Source organism: Apostichopus japonicus, chromosome 11, assembly GCF_037975245.1.
Source record: "Apostichopus japonicus isolate 1M-3 chromosome 11, ASM3797524v1, whole genome shotgun sequence".
Classification (NCBI taxonomy): domain Eukaryota; kingdom Metazoa; phylum Echinodermata; class Holothuroidea; order Aspidochirotida; family Stichopodidae; genus Apostichopus; species Apostichopus japonicus.
In genome coordinates this window covers 25,298,163-25,321,758 of record NC_092571.1, presented here as the reverse complement: position 1 = coordinate 25,321,758, position 23,596 = coordinate 25,298,163, and the positions used below count along the sequence as shown (strand labels likewise).

Here is a 23,596-nt window from a genome sequence, read left to right as displayed (position 1 = left end):
CAGTTTCATCGTTAAACAAATCATCATTGATGTGAATAAACTTGACATATAATATTAATAATAATAATCAGCAGTTATTTTAACGACACTTAAATGACCACAAATGTGGGAGAAGCCCACAAGGGCTTATGGATTACAACTTACAACTTATGGGTGGCTTCCAATTCAACATTTTAACTCAAATTAACTCAAATTTGCAATCTTTCAATTTAGAAAGTCATTTCAGATGGGAAAACCGTAGATTGCTCGTGCATGAAAAACCCACCTTACTATGACACTGCCGGGTGTCAAACCTGGAACCTCCCGATTGCTAAGCCTCATTGCTTCTGATGCCACCACCTTTATCCACTCGGCCCATACAGTAGCATCGGTTAAATATGCATGGACACACATGACCCTTTTTTAAATTCTGTTCAAGACTGCTTTGAAGTTCCCTTGGCAATATTTCCTAATTCCCTCATTCCCTTGCATGGTTGTTGATTTTCCAAACAAATCGCTTGCCTTATTGGGTAATTAATAACAGGTATTCCCATCTATATCCAGGATCCTTTTAATCAAATTAGGTAACCCCATACACATCCAGGGTCCTTTTAATCAAATTGCGAGTCTAATCCGACAAAGGCAGAACAAGATGAGATTTCTGTTTTGAAGAGAAATATTAGCAACTTTTTAGCGGGTTTACAAATACAGAATACCCCAGCTATGTGAACTGTAATTATCTCACCATTGATCTGAGAGGTAAATCTTCCTCATCTTCATCTTCACCTTCCTCTCGGGTAGGTAGTCTCTGTTTCTTGACCGATGCCTTGGCCTTCTGGTCATCGCTAACTGCTATTTCGGCTTCCTCTTGCTTTGACGCCCGTTTCATCTTCCAGACATACGGGGATGATACAACCCGACTCTGAGCAAAAGAAGCAGATCATTTTTTTCTTTCGTTTTCCCATATTTTTACCATTTTTCCACCACTCAACTACACGAGCACAAAATATGCTTCTGAACAGTTATCCATCCTAATTAAGGTTTTCATTTTTTTTCCCCCAAAAAATGCCCAATCTCGCAGAATATTCTCACACAAACATACGGACGGTAAATATCGATCAAATTTCAAACTAGAGATGCTCCTTTGAGCTTTTGTCACCAGATGGAGGAATATGATGATTTAAGGAGTAATAAATGGATTCCATTGGATGGTCAAATGTTGTCCATAAACTTTTGTCAGGTTAAGTATTAAATTAAATGTAAAAATACCCAGTGTCATTGCAACACACTGTGCAAATAGTGACTTTTTCTGTATAGTCTTTCAATGAAAGTTGACTAGTTCTGATAGCTAAAATGATCAGCATTTATTTAGTATCCAGCAGCCATAGAAACCTTTTGAACAAACACAACTAAAAGAAAGCAATTATATTTATTACTTTTATTTATTTATTTTATTTTCATTAGTGTCTACTCACGTACTGCCTGTAATATCTCAACAAAGTGTTTGGATACTTTATGAAAAAATTTCTCTCATAACAAATTGTAAAGTTAAAAAGAAAAAAAAATGTCCATTTTAAAAATCATTGAGTGTTTCTCCCTAATATGCTAGAAAGTAAAATACTGGGCACTCAACATCCAACTGCAAGCATTATTTTTATTGGTACTGTAGCATTCAGATTCCTAAATGAGATGTTTATTTGTCTGAGGCTCAGTTTACTACATAGTATGCATTATAATGAGCAACTATCTTTAATGTTAAAGACTTTTGATATTTTAATAAAGGTTAAAATTAGCTTCAGATTTGATGATGAGGTACCTACTAGCATTCAAGTGTATTTGCTTTGCATTAGTTTAATAACACACTGTAATGTAATTTTAAATCTTTCCACTTTCTGCACACCGATCTTCTTCATTAGGAGTGGGGAGGGGGGGCGATATTCACATATTACATTAAATATCGAAGGTGGTCTACTTAAAATTTGCGGGCAGCTACAGTATGTCTAACTGAAATTGCGGTCCTAGTCTAGGCTTATTCTAACGCAAGTGTTAGAAGTTTGATGTCAAAGGTCGTACATGAAGTATTTTGTGAGTTTTTCTTCATTATTTTCATTAATTTCACTGAAAACAAATTATTTAGCAGTTCATCCCAAAAAATCTGACTCCACAGAATTCCAACTGCAATTGCAAGCATTATTTCCCTCTTACTGCAAACCTAATCTTAGCATTCTTCCTAAATGAGATCTTTAAATGTCTGACCATTCCTGAATGTATGGAATATCTATTATCTGGCAGGTCAGATCCCTTCCAGAAACAACTTTTGTGAACTTACATCAAATCTGGATCCGATACTGATGACCTACTGTAGATAAATTTCCCAGCACACTGAAAGTGAAGGGACCCTTTGAGGTGATATACTTTCAATTAAGTATTAATATAATTTCTTTTGAAGGGTTTCAATAGGCTTGTAGGCTATTCAGCTATATTTTGTTTCGTGCTTTCCATTTCTTCATAATTAGTTTAATTGCCATCGTAAAATATTTGGATTATGGCTTTTATAAATACTCCCCAGAGGATGTAAAGAGTAAAATCAACTGAAAGTAATCTAGCCATGGTTTTAATTTGGGTAATTTATATACTTGACTGAAGATGTATAAAATTACTTCACCGTGCGGTAGATATTCTAGTCACACGCCGAGTGAAGTTTTGGCCATAAAAAGCTCATATTCAGAAACAGTTCCTATGTTTAATAGCACTTCCGTGAAGAATGACTGAATCTTTGTGGGAAGAGCAAGGAAGTTGTAAAACATCTAAAACATTAAAGTTTCTTTAACAATAACTTAGTCCAAAAGAGAACTTTTATTCTTTGTCCCACAAGTTTAATGTAACATTCTTTTTTACGCCTTTGTCAAATCTTTGAAGTTCGTGCCTTAATTACATAATCTGTACTTTTGTTCACAAATATTTCGAGGATTATCTTATCTGTCCTTTAAGGCTCACATACGGTAACAACCGACTGATGAATATTCAACACGCTGCAGCTGTTCATTACAATTGCAACTTAACATCTTTTACCATGCAAATATACATTATACACAATATATATTTTGAAGGTGTTGCTATCTTTACGTCACAACAGATGCTTCTGCAAGTTCACACAAACTTCAGCTACATATCCAAGCAACACAAACCCTTTAAGCAAAGACCTACTGTTACATATATATATCCATCAACGGATGTTTGAGTCCTATATTCTTTTGTAATTTGAGTTAACAAATATACAAATTGTGGCAATAGATAGTTATTAGCCATTGTTTATCAATCTGTCTTTCCATAGCCAGAAATAGTGCTGTCAAATACGTTGATCTAGAACCTCACTGAAACGAGTCACAGATATTATTTTGACTTTTTTTAAAACAAAGATGGGAGCAGCCATAAGTTTTTTTTTTTCTTTCTTTACTGTTCTAATCTCAACTTCACAGGTCTCTGAGCTTCTTTCAAACATTTCAATCTATTGATGTGTAGTGTCTCTACTACTCAACGACAGGTCAGTTCATAACTTCAATATCTATTCATAGCACATTAAAGTTAAAAGTTAAAGTTGTTTGGTTTACAGTCTAGTTTGAAAGCCAAGAGACCCTCACACAACTACAAGTTAACCCTGGTCATTGCTAACTTTTCACAAAAGTGTGCATAATTCAAATAGTCCCTCCTTGCACACTACAGTGCACCACATCGACATGTCCCCTGGGGGGACTTCCCCATAGTGTGCAGCCACAAACCGGCACACACAACTTATATTTAAAAGTTACCTCACAAATCCCTATTAATACATATTTCAGGGAGCTGCTACTCTAACGTTAGAGTAGCAGCTCCCTGCATATTTTATACACTGGGTGAAGTGAGGCAATTGAGATAAAATTGCCTTGCCCAAGGACAGCTTGTAACAAAATGATCTGGCCAGGAGTCGAACCTGCAAACCTTGGATCACGAGTCCACTGCTTTAACCGCTTGACCACCAAACTGGACTTGTAGATAGTCTGTTCCTATATTCTGACATAGTCTACCATAGTTGTGCTTGTATTTGTTTTGAGGCATTCTGGAGATCTAGTATCTATAGATGCTACACGGTGTATACATAAATACCTGTACTCTTGCTTAGAGCCTTGTACAAGTTGTGCTTCATTTGATTTATGGCTCCTTTCAGCAAATGGACAGAAACATATATATCCAACTTATCACGTTATAATCAGACTGTGAAACATCTGGGTACTAATGCTCCTATTACAGCTAAATATTCAGGTACACAGCACAGAGTTTGCCAAAAGAGTGGTACGGGGTATGTTATTCCATACTGGTGGGTGACAAGCTAACGGTATGACCGAAACCAATAAGAACGAAAATCTTTCCCATCTGGTCTTCTTATACCCTCGTTATGTCTGTTGTGTTTAATTTTGGACATGTTTAAAATTTTTACTCTTGAGGGCAATATTATATCAATACCTTAAATTCTTAGGTATAGAAGGAAGAAAAAACAGGAGAAGAAAAGAAATTATGTTGGCAAGTATCTGGAGTCAAGGTAGAGAAAAGTTTATTTCTCTTCTGTAATAATCTGTGACATCAATTTCATATAACATACATCGATATGCTGCTGGGAGAGTACTAAATTATAGTTCAAGTACTATATAAAATGGGCGGATAACATCAGTGAATTATTCATACGCTCCATACCGTCCATATGCTGTGAAGGATATTCGCAAACTGTATCAGACTAAAATGTGTCCTAGTATTGAAAAGTCTTGGGGATTCCCGAATGAAAGATAGAAGGGGGCGGTGGCGGGGGGGTGGGGGTGGGGGAGGTGAGGGTTTGGGGTTAGGAGAGAGGAGACTGGTTTGGAAATTGGGATGGGCAGTGTTGTGGCTTTGGATTTCACGAAAGCAAGACAGAGTGTGACTTACGCTAACGTCCCCGATAGTTATCTTATCTGCTTCCAACATGGCCGATGGTACTTGAGTAGGCTTAGTCAGAGACGTCACTGATGCTGGTAGGTACTACAGATCAACAACAAAAACAACGACGAGAAAGAATTAATAGAGAGGATGATCTAAAAATAGAAAACTTCCACTAACTACGAGAAGACGAAACGATAAGAAGTATACCAACAAATTTAATGAAAACATCTGCAGGTTCCAAAAATTGTTTGTTTTGTTCTCAAGATCACTCCCTGGCATTTATAATGTCAACAGTGTACACATGGAAAGTTTGTACACGGTAACTGAGTGCTTCTTAGTGCAGTTATGGATTTTTTTTCATTTCAAATTTTTATGAACCAGCATAAATATAAAAATATTCATAAACAAGTGCATCGAAATTGAGAAATATATACAAAAATATGAGACAGTGGGTGGTTTTCATGGAAGCTGGTCACTTCGCCCAACAACCATTTCGCCCAACTGCCATTTCGCCCAACCTTACCATTTCGCCCAACCAGCATGGTCATTTCGCCCAACCTTGCTGGTCATTTCGCCCAACCTTGATCAAATATTATACTTCAATATTGGTCAATTTAATAAGGAAACGTTAGGGAATTGTTAGTCGGTAGGATGGATCAGTGTTTTAGGGGTTAGGTTTGATAGGTTTTTATGGAGACCGATTCCCCTTTGTTTGTATAATAAAATAACTTCCATTGTATGCGTAACCTCCTATAGTAGTGTAATCCTCCCATTATACCCGAAATAACTCAGAATCTACCACGAAGTAATATAATCCAAATAAATCAAATTGAACTAGTGAAATAAAAAAAGTGATATTATTCTGACTGAATATGAGTAAAAAAATTGGTTGGGCGAAATGACCAACAAGGTTGGATGAAATGACCATGCTGGTTGGGCGAAATGACCATGCTGGTTGGGCAAAATGACCATGCTAGTTGGGCGAAATGGCAGTTGGGTGAAATGGTTGTTGGACGAAGTGACCAGAAAGCGTTTTCATCACAATACATGTTAATCATCATCTTTTTGGGACCAGTAGCATGGTGGAGAAAGGATATATTATAGAAAACAAAGAATGGTGGTTTAAACTTTTACACAGACATTATTGGATAGGATCTTGATCCTTAACATTTGAAATTTTGCAACAATAATGTACATGTTAAAGTTAGATTCCAATTTGATGATGAGGTTACCGCAGCTATTGTTTCAAATCCATTTGCTTTGCACTGCTACAGTTAAATAATACACCGCAATTAAATTTTAATTTTCAGCAGACGGTCTTCTTCGTTAATGGCGACATTTTCATATTAGCTTAAATATTTAAGGTGGTCCACTTAAAATTGCGGGCAGCCTGGTATTGTGGTCCTAGCTTAGGCTTATTCTAATGCAGAGTATGAGAAGTTTGATGTCAAAGGTTGTAAATGAAGTATTTTGTGAGATTTTCTTCTTTATTTACACTAATTGAACACTGAAAACAAATTAGTAGACAGTTCATAAAAAATTTTACTCAACAGAAATGTGCTGCGTTATTGTGTGAAGCCAAGCCAAGATGTCACACAAATACATACATACAAATAAACAAACATCAACACAGATTCCTTTTGTCTTTGGCAAGGAAGTCTTCCAAGAGTAGAAGGCTCATTGTTTACAAGACGACTTGTGGCACAAACAATAAGTTTGATATGTTGAATAAGATTAAGTAACACTGGTACCAACGTAGGTTGATATATGTATCTTTTACATGTTATTATATCCTATTGAACATCTGGGGCTCATTAATTAAAGTGGCTGGACTATAGTCTACCAGTTTTACACACAGACAATTTGGTCAATTAATAAGATGCATCACAAAACAATAAGACGTTATGGCCTCAAAAGAGAGTGTTGTTTTATGACACATAACAAATTTGTCACGGATAAAATGGTGTTGGACTTGATTATCCTTCAAAGCGTCTCTGTTGTTTATATGCAGTTAAGAGAACATGTTTCAACTGAATTATTATAAATAAATCTAATAAAATTGATGGATTAATGTTAAACATTTTGGTCTGATTGGAGGAGCAGACATCACATTCAAGTTAGCCTTAAAGGAGCATTCTTGGGCTTTAAAAACATTTTAAAGGTGGACATCTTGAAATCCGGAACAGCTACATATTGAAACCTTACAGAACAGCTACAGTAGGTATGGTAACCTTACCAGCACTATAAATTTTGTCTGTTTTGACATTACAAGTCTAAAATTCTGGCTAACAGTCATCGTGAAACTGTGGATTCTGTTTTCTTGGTCTATGGCATTTCAAGTCTTAAATTCTGGCCAGAAAGTCATTCTTAACATGTGGATACAATAACATCTCTGTCCGACCTTGTTTTTACTATAACGATGGCCCTACCACATAGTTTGGTGACACTTTTAACCATGATGGAGACTTTTTGCGAATAATATTTGGTCATCGAGAAAGCTAACACTCTGTCCCTTTTGTCTCATTTATGCACTTTCTCTGGAATGAGAAATAATTTAACTCAGTGATCGGTGCCATACACACACACGCACGCCATCATGACTGGATAGGTTCCAATTTTCATCGAAACCAAAAACACTTCAAGTACTTCTATGTTACTTCAATTTGAAGGATCATCATTCAATTTAATGCAAAGCAAAATCATGATTAAAATTGATTAATCAGCTTTAGAGATGAGTTTGGAATTATTCTGCTCAATCTTTTTGCGATGATAAAATCATGTTACGAATATGCAGTTTATTAACTATACAGTAGTCAGTGTTCATTTGAAAAAAAAAAAATGAATTCAAAGAAATAGAACAAATTGATTAATTTTGTTTTAATTCCATGCTTTATACAGTAGATGTGTATGTTTATATTGGTGTACAACCTTTTATTATTAAAACAACAAAAAACATTGTCTGTTTTTTAAACAGGAAAGTCATGTATGACATAAATATGTACTGACAAATGAATTTGAGCCCATAAGAATGATGATAAAAAATAAAAATAAAAAAACCCTCCTGCTCAAAATTTGATGAGGAAAATGGTTAATAAAAGACGTACAAGCTTACCATTTTGAATGGGTTAAGCATGGTAGCCTTTATCCTGGCTACTTTTTCCTCATTAGCTTTATTATTTCTCTTGACAGCCGAGTAAGACCCAAACAACTTAAGCTTAGGCTCGACCATCTCTGTGGTAGGCTTTATCAATAAGCTTTCGTGATGATGAGACAAATCTGTGGAAAATACAAAAAAATGGAAGATAAGCACTGAGAATGAGTGAATCAGCCGAACGTGGGACAAACCAAAAAATGTATGGCAAGAAAAGTGATTTAAGGTTTGACATTATTTACTGGGACTTTGGTTGAAACCATCTTACCCTGTGCGCTGTTTTTGGCAGCTTTGACGCAGTTTTATTCATTCTAGATACACTGTACTTCCTACCCAGAGTACAGACTTGCTCATCAACCTTTTAACCAGGATCGTGTGTAGTATCTGTCACCTTATCAAAGGGATACATGATACTCACTCTAACGTAATACTGTTGTGACCAGGTATGGGTACAGTCTCGGTGTAAGATAGACTTGGGTAAAGATTGGACCAGGACGCTTGGCTTAATACCGTGCCACGGCTCTATCTTGGGTGCCTAATTTTTAAACAATTATTTCATGACTCACATACACATATATCGGTGTGATCATGACTTTTGAATGTTGGACGAATTACACCTTTTCCAGCCCATGTCAAAATATATCAACGATGCCAAAAACAAGTTAAGTCATAGAACGAACCTAAGAAAATAAACATGTTATTATATGGAGATCCAATATTTTTATTTTTTATTTTTATAAGTTTATCTTTAAAGACCTACTATGCAAAATACTTGGACCGATACAAACAAATTGAAATTAAAACTTATTGTGATGAAAATTGATAAAAGTAAGAAAAAACAGCGCTGTTTTACTTCACATCTTGATTTCTTGATGAATTAGAGCTTGCTCAGAAGGCACAAATTATCTTCCGGCCTTTAATTGATTCCCAAAGTAAGAGGTGCTTGCCACTTCTGTTACTGAAGTGTTCCAAATTTAAGAAAACCCTGGGAATGTGGAGGAGGCCATGTGACTCGCCATCCGGCTACCGTTTCAACAAATACATTATTCCAGAATACATTGTTTTTAGGGCTGCATGTTGGCATGCCAACAATATTTGTGACAAAAACAAAACTAGAGCTGGTAGCTAAACCTGGTTTAATAAAGATAAAAAAAAGGGTATTTTCGTGACACATTTTTCAAAATCCACAAAAAATTTGGAGATGAGAGGAACCAAATAATATGTAATATAATGTCACAAAGTGCAGAAAATATTTACCAGATATGAAAAACAATGAACTTAATTTTGACAAACTTCTTGTTTCTTCTGACAGCAACATCTTTCTGTATCTGGCTATAATAGATAAGCCAATTACTATCTTTTGCCAATTTTACATGTAAAATTAATACTTTTTCACTTTTTTTTTCACTTGTGCCAACATGAAAAAGATGAAATGATAATTGATTAAACCAAACAAGTTGCACACTTAAATAATACCCAGAGCTTTTTTTTTATGACTTCTTTCATTAATTCTACGTCAAATGGTCGTAACTTCTCGGAAGGGCATTTTCTTATAGCAAGTAGCATGCCGTAGCCCTGCGAAAAATGTCTTTAATATTCTATATTTTCTTTGCTTATTATTGACTATTATTTATCCTGAAATTTGCATCTTAAATTTAAACTTATTTATCGAAGCGTTTTCCGGTTTATAATCTGCGAATCACCTAAACAGGAGGAGCACTTTGTACTTCTATTTTCGTTAGGGGTACATTCCGATGTTTTAAACGCTCTTGTTCAGTGTAGTATATGCTAGAAAAAAAATGCACACAAAAACAAAATAAATAACATGATAATTAATGAAGGGTTCTTTGGTTACAGTAGTTCCTGTTACATATTTGTTCTCCTTAAAATGGATCTCATCATCTTGAACTGTACCAGCAAAAAGGAAGAAAGATAGATGTAATCCAGGCGTATCCCTGTAAAGCCTTTACCTGCAAGTTGTGCGTGGGAGGTTTCCGGGGCTAGCAGGTCATGAGGGCAATGCAGGATACTTTCCAACGGATCGATGACCCTTGATGTGAAAGTTACTTCTTCGCTTTTGCTCTTGGGTTCTTCACTGACTTCCTTTACCTGTAACGTATAAAAGAAGACAAACAACTGTTGAAAACAGAAACTGAGCTAAGATCTCAAAATTGGATGAAAAAGTGATGAAAAGCGATATAAGAATAGTCATACACACATTCGGTAAGACACTAGCTTGTTGAGTTTACCGTAATATAGACAGAATGATTAGACTACAATACAAAACTAAATTACTAAACTTAGTTGCAGCTTTGAAAAGGCTTGTAAGGATTACTACACTGTTTGCAATTAATCCCCCAAAAAAAATACTTTTCTGACTTATTCTGTAAATTAAAAGTAACATTTTGCAGTATTAAAAAAAAAAAAAAAAGTGTAAAGATTTGCTAGAATAATAACCTGACCATACAATTGAAAAAAGAGAATTAGTTAACAGTGCAAAACATCTTTGATCTGTCCAACTCTACTGTATCTCACTGCAACCTATCGTCAGTAAAACAATTGTTTATGGGCTACTGTACATAGCATGTCAAAGATTCACACTCCTAATTCATGAACTTTGCACTGAATAAAATGCCTTTCTCCATTTTTCCCTAAATATGTTTTGAACCTCAGTCACCATTTTAACATTTTTATAATTTTGATGTAAATAAAGTTGGCAACCGTTGCTATGGCAACAGTGATAACCATAATATATATATGCTCCAATGACCAAGCAACTATGAATATCTCATCCTCTCAATAGACCCACATCCTGATTTGCAGATCACCTATCCCTCTAACATCCTCCTGCTCCCACAATCAAACAACAGCTTGTTATGTTTTGGTTTCCAAATGGAAAGACATGTAACTTTCAATTAGATTGGATTGTTTGTTTGTTTGTCTGTCTGTGAGTTTGTGACTTTTTGCTTTTATTGTACAGTTGATGGTATAGTTCCTTGCCTTGTGAATCTTATGTAAACAGATTTAGAGTCAAGTTTGGAATTTTTCTTTTTAATCCTATTTCGATGACAAATTCACTTTACGAATATGCAGTTCAGTAACTATACAGTAGTCATTTTTCATTTGAAAAAAAAAATGAATTGAAGTAAATTGTTGCCTTTCAATCATAAGGTCCCCTGTTCCAGTCACTCCAAGATTAATGTATGTCGTCCAGTTACAGACTTGTTGACAATTAAAAATATACAATCATGGACGTTAAATATGAATGTAAGAGACTGACTTCGGTCAGCTTGCGGCTTTGATAAGCCAATGAGGCTTCTTCGCAAGTTCCTGTTTGCAGGAGGACCTAATATACATACATACTGTACATACATACATACATTTCTTATACAGGGGTTTGATCAATTTGGCAGACCGAACGCAAAAGCAATGATTTCGACTAACATGGATCTCGGCTTTTCCGTGATAATTTCTTGCTTGGATGATCAGACGGTGAATGTCGGTTAGATGTTGCATCACCAACGGAGGAACTGGATTGCAACAGGCCAGGATTCCAGATGACTCTCTGTCAAAACAGATGAAAAACAAAACAACATATAAAATCATCCCTAAAAGTGTATATCATTCTTGATAGGATCTGGACCATCGATACTATTTATAGGACTTGTTTGGCAATGGCCTGTGATGTAAAATGGAATAAATGAGTGAATTTTTTCAGCAAAACTTGAAGACATAGACAGGTTCCTGATATTAAAAGGATGGATTTGGGCCAAAATTTAATATGGATATGTTGCAGTGCAAAAAAAAGCAAAACAAATTGTGAGTGTAATGTAGTAGTGTTTCTTACAGCTATTCCTGTTATCAAGATATTCAACTTTCATATATGCTTTCATCTCTGGAATGCCGTTTAAAGGCATAAATTTGAAGGCATTCACAGGTTTCAGTATTAAAAGGATGGAGTTAGGCAAAGAATTAATATTGATATGTTGCAGTGCAAAAAAAAGCAAAACAAATTGTGAGCGTAATGTAGTAGTGTTTCTTACAGCTATTCCTGTTATCAAGATATTCAACTTTCATATTTGCTTTCATCTCTGGAATTCCACTTAAAGGCATAAATTTGAAGGCATTCACAGGTTTCAGTATTAAAAGGATGGAGTAAGGCAAAGAATTAATATTGATATGTTGCAGTGCAAGAAAAAAGCAAAACAATTGTGAGCATAATGTAGTAGTATTTCTTACAGCTATTCTCGTTATCAAGATATTCAACTTTCATAAATGCTTTTATCCCTGGAATACCACTTTAAGGCATAAATTTGAAGGCATTCACAGGTTTCAGTATTAAAAGGATGGAGTTAGGCAAAGAATTAAAATTGATATGTTGCAGTGCAAGAAAACAGCAAAACAATTGTGAGCATAATGTAGTAGTGTTTCTTACAGCTATTCTCGTTATCAAGATATTCAACTTTCATAAATGCTTTTATCTCTGGAATACCACTTTAAGGCTAAATTGATGATACATTTCGACTCCTTGAAGGCGATAATATCTGAATAATACATAAATAATTATTATGTCAACAAATGTTTCAATTTATATCTATAACACCAGAGAGTTTGCTATAATTTCAAGCATTCATCATGTTTATAAAAATTTTTATTTTGTCTTGTTTTAATTCAATTTTTGTCCTGTGATTCGATCTTGCAACATCCACAAAAATTTGTCGGGCACTACGAAAATGAAATATGGACAAATATTTTCGAGCACCGCCTTGGATGGTTGATGGCCCATCGAGATATACTGTAGGTATGATTAATCAGACAAAATCTGACTGTATATACCATCAACTCCAGACCATTTATTTTTAATACACAAACATAAGAATCGTATCAATTACAAAACCACATGACACCCTGGATTGAATGACATGCTGGCAACTAAAGTAGAGAGTCATTCGGTCACGTCTGGGCACGTAGACACAAACAAGTTCACAGCCTGCAAGGCTCTGATAGCAAAATGTTCATTACATACATGTAAGCTTTATGTAAAGTGCGTAGACTCCAGAGCATATATCACAGGTTGAATGATCCCTGATAGTTATATATATGTCGTTGCTAAGATCTTACTGGCCTGAATATCCAGAGTGCAAAAGTCCCTAAAAGTTGCTAAGATCTTACGACTGAAGGGGGTTAAAATCCTACCGAGTGTACTAGTCACAGTGTTTCAATCAAAGTTAAAACACTAAACTATGGTTGGGCCTATAATTTTGAATACTATCTTTGAATGTACTATTGTATCTCTTAATTCATTATTGTATTTAAAAGGTCTGTTGTATGTCAACATTTTTCATCCTTCTATTAACATTATAACTATTAGCAAGCTGTGGTCCGATGGTATTGGTAACCACTGTGGCGGAAACCACAATATTTGATGATATTGACCCAGAAACGGAGAAAGGAGCCCAGGAAGGGAAAAAGAAGGTGGGGGTTAGTCATGTTGGAACAACAAAATTGCTTTTACCCTGGTTAATTAAATTCTGTTGGTACACTTAATAGCTAGGTGACAACTTATATTATTCTTTACAACTGAATTGCCTGATATTGATTTCATTAATACTTTCAGCTTGTCAAAATATCATCACGTAAACCAACAAAAAGATAACTATAATTTGCAAATGCATCATAGAAAATTTGAATGCTACTGGCGCTCACACACTGCTACATATTCGTCGTTCAGTGTATAGCTGAGCTGTCCGGGACCATTTGTGAAGCTGTGGGCGGGGGGATTCATGACTGTCAAAAAAAAAGAAGGGGGTCCCAAAAGGTCAAGTTGAGGGCCCATTTCAGTCAGGGGCCCTGGCTTACGTTTATATCAGATAAGTTTCCATATTTCCAGGATGAATATTTTGGGCTGCGATAAATTTCAGAAGATTATGAATATGATGAGGCTACAGTTGATGTTTGCAAGCTATATGTATGCTAGACTCGGTAATCCAGTCACTTTAATAACTTTTCAATCCTCCAACGGATGTTGTTAAACTTTGACTCCAAATAAAGTTGGTATTTTTATGTTACTGGCAAGAAGAGTACGGTACTTTGGTAAAACATAATTTGTCTGAACTAATAATGTTTTTCTTGGGTTCTTCTTTTACTGTGAAGTGTAAAGTGTTTGACATATTCTTTAACATATAAAGAGCTCTATCCTTCGTTCTTGTCGTCATGGTTACCGTCACTATCATCATTGTCATGGCATTGAATGACACATTCATCCTTGCTTGTAAAGTAAGTAGACTAAAATGGCTACAAAGCATTTTAGGCCAACAGTTTCCTTGTTTCATTTTTCATTATGAAAGCATCAAATTTTCTCAAACTTTCAATCATACTTTTATCATAAATATAAACCAACAAGTTTCGGTAGAATTGCTCAAAAAGCTTAGCATCTGATGGCAAGATATGAACAGCCAAAAAAAAAAAACAAAAAAAAAAACTGAATCATCTCACTCCTATTTCTTTAAAGGGTTGAAGATGATCTATTAATAAAAAGCTGGTAATTTGATTCGAGTGAACTTTCAATCACAATATCAAATTTCAGAGATCTGTTATTATCTATCTTTGATATATATATCTATATATATACATGTGAACTTTACTCAATTTCTTCAATTGTCTGTACATAGTGACCTTTCATTCAAACAAATTACCAATAAATGTACTGGATAATAATTGGATTTTCACTTCAATTTCAAGCTAAAAAGGCTACATTTGGATTTTACAAACAATATGAGCTGTACCTACAAGTATATTTGCTTTTTTTTTTTTTTTTTCAAGAAATCAAACCAATCCTGGAGTTGCCTGTAAACCTCACACTGGTGTATGTGGCATATAATATCTAGCCAGTTTGGGAGGCTGAATATTCAAAACTCAGGACTAAGTTCCCATTATTCCCTCGGCGACCATGCAGGCATAATATGAACGTATCATGCTATTTACTATGGCAACCGTGAGGAGTCTGCCTGTCTAGTGCCTTGTTTTTCATACGTCTGCCGGGCGAATAACATGACTTGTTTCTTTATTCATCCCACTGCTGGACAGAGAAGGAATCCCATGCTCAAAGCCACAACAACTGGGTGTATATTATAGATGCCAGGGACGTAGCCAGGGAGGAGCAATGGGAGCGATCGCACCCCCCCCCCCCCGTCCCCCTTTGAGTACACAGATAAATAAAATTTAACCAAAAGCAGGAAATATCATTAAAGCCCTCTTTTTCGGATTAAAGGAAGCTAACCCACCCTTCTCAAATCTTTCCCTGAAAGTTTGTCTGCTGCGTAATACAATACTCTTAATATTGTTTATTTCCTGCAACATGGAAGGCATTTTGGGCTTCATGGTGCTCCGTTAAGTGTAATAATGCTCCCGTTGTGAGAAGTGCCCCTCTTAAAATTCTGCTCCCCCCCCCTTTCAAATTTCTGGCTAAATCCCTGATAGATGCAAATTATGTTACATCATCATTATCGAGTTACCAGCAGTCCTGCACCTAGACTACTGACGGTATGCAAGAGTTGGAGTACATATATACACACACATACATATATATTTACATATAAATTATATATATATGCAGTATATATATATATATATACATATAATACATATATATATACAGTACACATATATATATATATATGTATATATATATATATATATATATATATATATACTGTATATATATATAATTTATATGTAAATATATATATATATGTGTGTGTATATATGTACTCCAACTCTTGCATACCGTCAGTAGTCTACATATGCATACGTATAGAGATGGCACTTAAAATCACTGTAGGGATATCAATTCTAGTCACAGAATTCTCTTGCATTATGAATGTGGCCATTCACTTATCTCGCACATTTCCACAACATACCCAGTGTTCAGTTGGAAAGCATACTGCAGGGAGGTTCTCCAAACACTAAGTACTGTCACTTAACCTTTTATTCACCCTTTAGGGAGCTTCAATGAATGTAATGCGAATACTGATCGCACTGAATCCCAATTCTCCGCACTTCATAATTAAGTGTTGAAATTGTGCACTCTGATTGGTTTTTATTAATTTTCTATATAAATTGCTGGACAAATAGTGGAGTGAGTACTATACACCGCCTTTCACCTGCATAGCTGCCAGGCGAATCTAGCCACGATGGGCATAATTACGTACATCACATTAAACGAGGTTGATAACCCAGAAAACGATATAGCAACTATTTTGAACCGATCGACCGGAACGAATCTCTTTGATCTTCGTTACTGCCCACATACGTAGTACCTGTAATTTGGCGTGAAGCTTGCCCACACTCTCTTCCTTAATCAGCCCTTACTTTTCTGTCGTTGCCTAGAAACTAAAAACGCAATTACCAAAACATGTTAACACATATGGCAAGAAAGGATACTGTACTTTCCAGCTGTCCAACGATGAACTCTGAGGGATATATTTAATATGAAACTCAAAAAGTGCAGTTTCGCAGTTGAAATCAAAGTTGGAATATTTATTTCGCATTATTGTACATTACACTAATAGTAATATATCTACCAGTACTTATACTGTAGAAGACCACCATTTTGTACGTAGTCATGGGAGCTCAGAGCTACATCTGGTCCTGGGGACATGTATGTCACTATGTCATCTTTGTCCCTATTTGGGGTTCCCGTTTTTTCCCTGAATTTTATTAATTGAATTATTGTTGAATTATTATTGAATTATTGTTATGACAACCTTCATACAATCTTTCTGCCACTTACTGTACTCTTTATCATAAGACAGTATTGATCATACCAACATGTTGAAACATGTACAGAAATGAGCTCAATTACTCTTTTTAATCCAGGGTCCTGAAAAATTGAAAGCTCTGGTTTAAAATAGTATTAAGCAAACCTACAAATTTTGACATTTTGTAGCTCTACACTATAAATGTTTAAGATTTGTACCTGATATGAAAAGTTTCGAACATTTGAGCATAATACAGAAAACATCATATGAAAAGTAAAAGTGGCCCGCAAGGACTCTATTTATATAAGAGCAAACCCATCACTTTCATTGTGCTGCCCGGATACAGGTTAATATTCGAAGCATCCACCAAACACTCGAATTATGAACTACATACAGTTTGCAATTTAACTGACCAATTGAAAGTTTAATACAGGGATCATCTATATTGACAACAAAATTGCTAGAATTACATCAAAACTTTAAGACGATATCATAAGGCATATTCAAATATGACAGTTTCAGAATATCTATTTGCTAACATGTCGTAATATGAACGTCTTGCTTGAGTTTCGAGGTTGAAGATGTCAAATGTCTACTTGTGCCAAAATCTTTAATTAGAAAATGCTAGATGGGCCAGGGCAGAGAACTGTATTCTCAGAAGTAGGGCCATCCTAGATGGGTATGTTTAACAGTGGCACTGGCTTAAACCCAGCCTAGATGGATATGTATAACAGTGGCACTGGATTAAACCCAGCCTAGATGGGTATATATAGTGGCACTGGATTAAAGCCAGCCTAGATGGGAATGTATAATAGTGGCACTGGCATAAACCCAGCCTAGATTGGTTTATACATGTATGTATAACAGTGGCACTGGCTTAAACCCAGCCTAGATGGGTATGTTTAACAGTGGCACTGGCTTAAACCCAGCCTAGATGGATATGGCACTGGCTTAAACCCAGCCTAGATGGATATGTATAACAGTGGTACTGGCTTAAACCCACCCTAGATGGGTATGTATAACAGTGGCACTGGCTTAAACCCAGCCTAGATGGGTATACATAACAGTGGCACTGGTTTAAACCCAGCCTAGATGGATATGTACAACACTGGCACTGGTTAAACCCAGCCTAGATGGGTATGTATAACAGTGGGACTGGCTTAAACCCAGCCTAGATGGGTATGTATAACAGTGGCACTGGCTTAAACCCAGCCTAGATGGGTATGTATAACAGTGGCACTGGCTTAAACCCAGCCTAGATGGATATGTACAACACTGGCACTGGTTAAACCCAGCCTAGATGGGTATGTATAACAGTGGGACTGGCTTAAACCCAGCCTAGATGGGTATACATAGTGGCACTGGCTTGAACCCAGCCTAGATGGATATGTACAACACTGGCACTGGCTTAAACCCAGCCTAGATGGGTATGTATAACAGTGGCACTGGCTTAAACCCAGCCTAGATGGGTATGTATAACAGTGGGACTGGCTTAAACCCACCCTAGATGGGTATGTATAACAGTGGCACTGGCTTAAACCCAGCCTAGATGGGTATACATAACAGTGGCACTGGTTTAAACCCAGCCTAGATGGGTATGTATAACAGTGGCACTGGCTTAAACACAGCCTAGATGGGTATGTATAACAGTGGCACTGGCTTAAACCCAGCCTAGATGGGTATGTATAACAGTGGGACTGGCTTAAACCCAGCCTAGATGGGTATGTATAACAGTGGCACTGGCTTAAACCCAGCCTAGATGGGTATGTATAACAGTGGCACTGGCTTAAACCCAGACTTGTTGATGAACTGATAGGATTACATAGTTACAGTACATATCTGCTTCACAAAATGGAATTATTGTCTTTAAATTGTCCAAATGGCTGAAAGATGATAAATCAGCTTTTTATCACTTTTATAATGTTAATATTTATTGCTTTTGTCAGAAATAATAATAATAATACAGTTCTTATATAGTGCCGCATAAATATTAAAAACATCTCAACGCACTGAACAAATAAGAGAAAAGGGAAAAGAATTTACAAGTGAACAACAATATTAAACAGGTTAACAGTTAAGTTTGGGTTTGAAATGATTAAGGGTAAAAGAACCACGAATTTCACCCCGAATATTGTTCCAAAGACGGGCAGTGGCATTTGATAAGCTCTTAGATTGTAAGTACTGGTAGTACGAACACAAGGGGTTTGCGAGAGATCTTGAAAAGATGAAAAAAGTACTCGAGAAGAGGGTACATAGAATGACAAGTTCAGAGCGTGAGAGCGTGGTGGCCAATTGGCTAAGGCGTCAGACTCGTGATCCAAGGATTGCTGGATCGATTCCTGCCTAGTTCATTACGTTGTGTCCTTGGGCAAGATGCTTTATCTCACTTGCCTCTCTCCACCCAGGGGTTAAAAGGGTACCTGTGAGGTAACTTGTCATTGGGTGCAGTATATAACTGCTGCCGTCTGGAGGTATTGTCTCTGGGACAGGTTATCATTGACCAGGGGTAATATAACATCTGTAAAGCGCTTTGAGACCTATCGCTGGTATAAAGCGCTATATGAAAAGCAAATATTATGAATATTATTATTATAATCAAACATCATTTTCTTAAGAGCCTTAGAGGTGAGGATGAGACATTTATTGGTGGCAGACAACGTGAATTAGCTAATATTGATGACACGAAAACACTTCACATCACTAACTTTACAGAAATAATAATCTTCCCCATCTCAAATCTGAATCAGATTCAAAAGAGTTCTTTCCTGAGGTTAACTGAAGTTAGGATACATCTACTGTACTGGCAGGACCCCAATGGAAGCGAACACAAACTACACAGGTTGGTCATGTCAATAGATTTAACAAATATATATTTTTCAATTTCAAATTTCTTTCTCAAATGTCTGTACTGTAAGATATACAATATAACATGACAGTAGGAAGGTTTTAACGTATCAAGGACACTGTCTGATTAAAACCAGCATGGCTGTTATCTCAGCTCGTGACCAAGATATATATGCTGTCGATATAATATGTTGTTTCCATAGTCTACCATTTCGTTTTGTACTTTGTATATCTATCAGATTTGTTTCTTTGCGGTAAATGAAATTTTCACAAATTCAAAGCTTCGAGGAGAAATGATGTCAAAATGGACTTTTTCGATCCGGATAGTTATGAACATCACTTGATACCCAATACACAGCTTTATGGCGATCTTCCATGAAAATCAGAGAATGAAGACTTAGAGCAGCTGGTCACTTCCACCGACACCCAGAAGAAGCAGCCAACAAGTTCATGGGAGCCAAAACATGGTACCCCTAACCTGCCTGCATTTCCTACTAGAGGACAGTGGGGCTGGAAGTACGTCTGAGCTAGCAACCCTTATGGAAGACAGAAATGACTGGAAATCTCGATGCCAGGTTATTGTCCGGCCAACTTCTCCTACCCCTCATGATGATAATGGTTGACCGAGGTCGAACTGATGATGATGATGATGATGATGATGATGATGATGATGATGATGATGATGATGATGATGATGATGATGATGATGATGATGATGATGGTGGTGGTGGTGGTGATGGTGATGGTGATGATGATGATGATGATGATGATGATGATGATGATGATGATGATGATGATGATGATGATGATGATGATGATGATGATGATGATGATGATGGTGGTGGTGGTGGTGGGGATGATGATGATGATTATGATGATGATGATGATGACGATGACGATGACGATGACTAGGTGAAGAAATATGATCGTAACCCTTCCACGGGTTATAAATGTGCCATGCATGACGACATTACTCAAAGTACCACCGGGTACATTCACAAAGTTATTCTAACTTGTAAAGAATTGAAAACCTAACCTTATCTTTACCATGTCGCATGGGTAGGTTCATGTATGGCACGCTTAACACTTTGAACAATTAGCAAATTGTACTCATTGTCATGTAAATTTCTCGGAATTTGTTTCTTATCTAGCTTTTGAAATCCACGATAACAGCTAAACATGTTCAGCCATATTTCATGCATTTTGACGAGGAAATCGTGGAAAAAATGTCCGCAATTCGCATAAAGTATCTTCCCGGATACTGTGAAGTTTTGAGAAGCAAAGTTATCCGTGAGTATAATTGGAATAATTCTCGTAGCGTTTAGATGGAAGGGGGTAGGGTGTAAAGATAACATTCCCTCTGAGGTTCACTTCATGAGATGAGAAATGAAACAAGACCCAAAATAGTTGACAAGGCTGCCAATTTTTTTTTTTTTTTTTCAAAGTTTAGTATTATCATCTTATAGCAAACAAGATCCTACCTTCAACTTTAATTTATATCTGATCGACGTCTATGAGATCAAGAAAGAATTAAAACACAGAGAAGAGATTTTAAAGTATCTCTGTGAAATCTTACTCCCTTAGGGGAGCTATCAGGGTTTGCATGTGCAGGTCAGGAGACTTGTGACATCTGGTTTTCAAAAGTCTGTGATGCCAAAATACCACTAGTAGGTAAAAATTCTCTCTATTTTCCCTGTCTGTTTCTTTCCAGATTTTTCACGTTTTGGGTTAAGGTACAGTAGTATTATCGGTCATGTTAGGAACTTTTGAACAATTAAAGGATCAGCATTTGTGAACCCTTCTTCGATACACAGTGTGTTATATTTAAAGAAAAAACATATATATATATATATATATATAATTGAAGCACATGTGGCTCATTGATATCATATTTAGACTTGATCAAGTCCCCAGCCCTTGCATGTGAATGAACATTAAAATCTGTGATCTCTACCAAATGGAATGAGGTTCTTTCCTTAATACTCTGTCTGGGAAAGTTGTTGGTCAAAGTGTTTTCCTCTATCGCATAGACTTGATGATGACAGTTGGGGTTTTGTTTCTTCCTAAGTCTTTGTTTCTTCCTAACTTTTGAAGTGAAGTTTACAACATCCACTGTTTAAAACAAGATCATGCAGATACAGTACAGTATGTTAAGAAGAAAGCATGACCCAGTATGTTTCAAATGCAAACTACAGTCTTTAGGCAGGTTAATCCATTAAATGGCTGTACTGTGCTACAATATCATGTCTAGTCTTGCTTGAGCTATCAATCAAGCCTCAGAAACTACCATCAAAAATTGTGGAACCACGAGAGATATATGATGAGGCTCATTTCCCACCATCAGTTTATTCGCAAAGGAATATTCGGTTACGAAAAGATGATGGCAGGGTTGTCAATGAAACCCCACTTAGTCATCAATACCACCCACATGTCTGTTGAAGAGCGCACAGGTAAAGTTTGAAGCGAGTCATTAACACAGTACTGCCAGGTGGTGGTTAACCTCAATACTGCAATATGTAATACTGCCCAGCTGTTTTCTTTCCTATTACTATATCCACATACCAGCACATTTTGTAAAACTTTTTTTTTTCGTGGGGGTGGGGACGGGCAGGGGGGAGGGTTTCAGCTGATTTCAAATGTTGAATACTGCCTTGTCCATTCTTTACTGAAGGCAAGTTCCTATCTAGTAGGTGTTTGGTCGTTCCATACCTTTTTGAAAATTTACTAATGAAGCCCCTACCGAGTATTGTATAAAATGAGAATTGTTAATTGCTTTCAAAGAAGACACAATTCCAAATTGATGAAACTAAGAGACCCCCTACCCCCATCCCATCCCCCCCCATTGAGTTTTTACACCGCATGAAGTTTTATAAGTTATGTGTTTGATCTAGTTCAATTTGATCTTTAAAAGTATTGCCATGCAGACAGATTTTCATGTTAAAAACTAAAAGCAAAATCAAAAGCAGAAAATTCATTTTTGAAAGGATATGACTCATTCAAGCTGACATTTCTGTTATTTTTGAATTAGTAATAAAGCATCGAAAATTCCCCTAATATCGACTCAAAAGTCCACTTCATTCTACTCTTAAGAACCTATTACAGGATAAACCAATCACAGATGTTTGACTTTTCTAACCCCTGTAAAGTGTAATCACTCGAAAGAATTTTGCTTCAGGAGTTTTCACAATGAAACAAACTGTCGAGTGCTATATTCTTTGACAAAATTGATACCTAATTTACATAACAATGCACTTCTTCAGCGTGACTGCCCAAGTGTCATTTCAAATAATAAATATCACAAGAATTCATATCTTTGCAATACAAACTGCTATGAGGATGTGGTTTTCACCCATTATAGATTTAGAAAATTTTCAGCAAATTTGTTAATAAGCAATAAACCTTGGCCACCAGAAAATCCTTTCAAACCTGATGACCAGGAGCCCAATTTGATTTGGGGGGGCTGTAACGACTTGCCTGCAAAAAATATAGCCAAAATTGTTCGCACGCCACACATGCATTCAACATGGTAATGTACATATCATATAGGCATGCATCAGTTATTTCATCGCATGCCAATTACATACAATCATTTGCCGTGTTATTACCCTTCCATATTAGTTATCATTTTTGGGAAGTCGTTACAATAATAATGATAAAAATAATATAATATATATATTGAAAAACAGTAGGTGCCTGAAAAATTCTCGGCTCAGCTTAATTCAGTTTTCACAAAAATATTTGGTGAGGGGGCTGCAACTATTACTTAAAATGAGGGTGGGGGAGGGGAACGACGGTACATGCAGTGAGGACATGATATCTTGTATGCTAAGATTTGCAGACACACCTGATAAGCTAATTAATATCAGCTCATCTTTAATTACCTTACTTTTAAACTGCTTTTGTTTTTGAGTCC

General features: G+C 36.3%; 2 protein-coding genes across 4 annotated transcripts in view; one reads left to right on the top strand and one right to left on the bottom strand.

Annotated features, from left to right (window-relative positions):
* Positions 1 to 23,596, bottom strand: part of LOC139975759 (exosome complex component 10-like) — a 106,109-nt gene that overhangs the window by 64,325 nt on the left and 18,188 nt on the right. For all 3 annotated transcript variants that reach the window (XM_071983914.1, XM_071983915.1, XM_071983916.1), the window contains exons 14-18: positions 11,525 to 11,645; positions 10,051 to 10,189; positions 8,042 to 8,205; positions 4,936 to 5,028; positions 725 to 901 (exon numbers count right to left, since the gene is read on the bottom strand). In XM_071983914.1, the coding sequence (XP_071840015.1) occupies positions 725 to 901; positions 4,936 to 5,028; positions 8,042 to 8,205; positions 10,051 to 10,189; positions 11,525 to 11,645 (694 nt within the window). The remainder of the gene's footprint in view (positions 1 to 724; positions 902 to 4,935; positions 5,029 to 8,041; positions 8,206 to 10,050; positions 10,190 to 11,524; positions 11,646 to 23,596) is intronic.
* Positions 18,544 to 23,384, top strand: LOC139976152 (uncharacterized). Its single transcript, XM_071984620.1, has 2 exons — positions 18,544 to 19,678; positions 20,042 to 23,384. Exon 2 carries the CDS (start codon positions 20,236 to 20,238, stop codon positions 20,593 to 20,595), a length of 360 nt encoding a protein of 119 aa, XP_071840721.1. The 5' UTR covers positions 18,544 to 19,678; positions 20,042 to 20,235; the 3' UTR covers positions 20,596 to 23,384.

Bases quoted from the DNA above. Each gene is read 5' to 3' on its own strand.
- LOC139976152 (XM_071984620.1), top strand. From the start codon at position 20,236: ATGACTGGAAATCTCGATGCCAGGTTATTGTCCGGCCAACTTCTCCTA.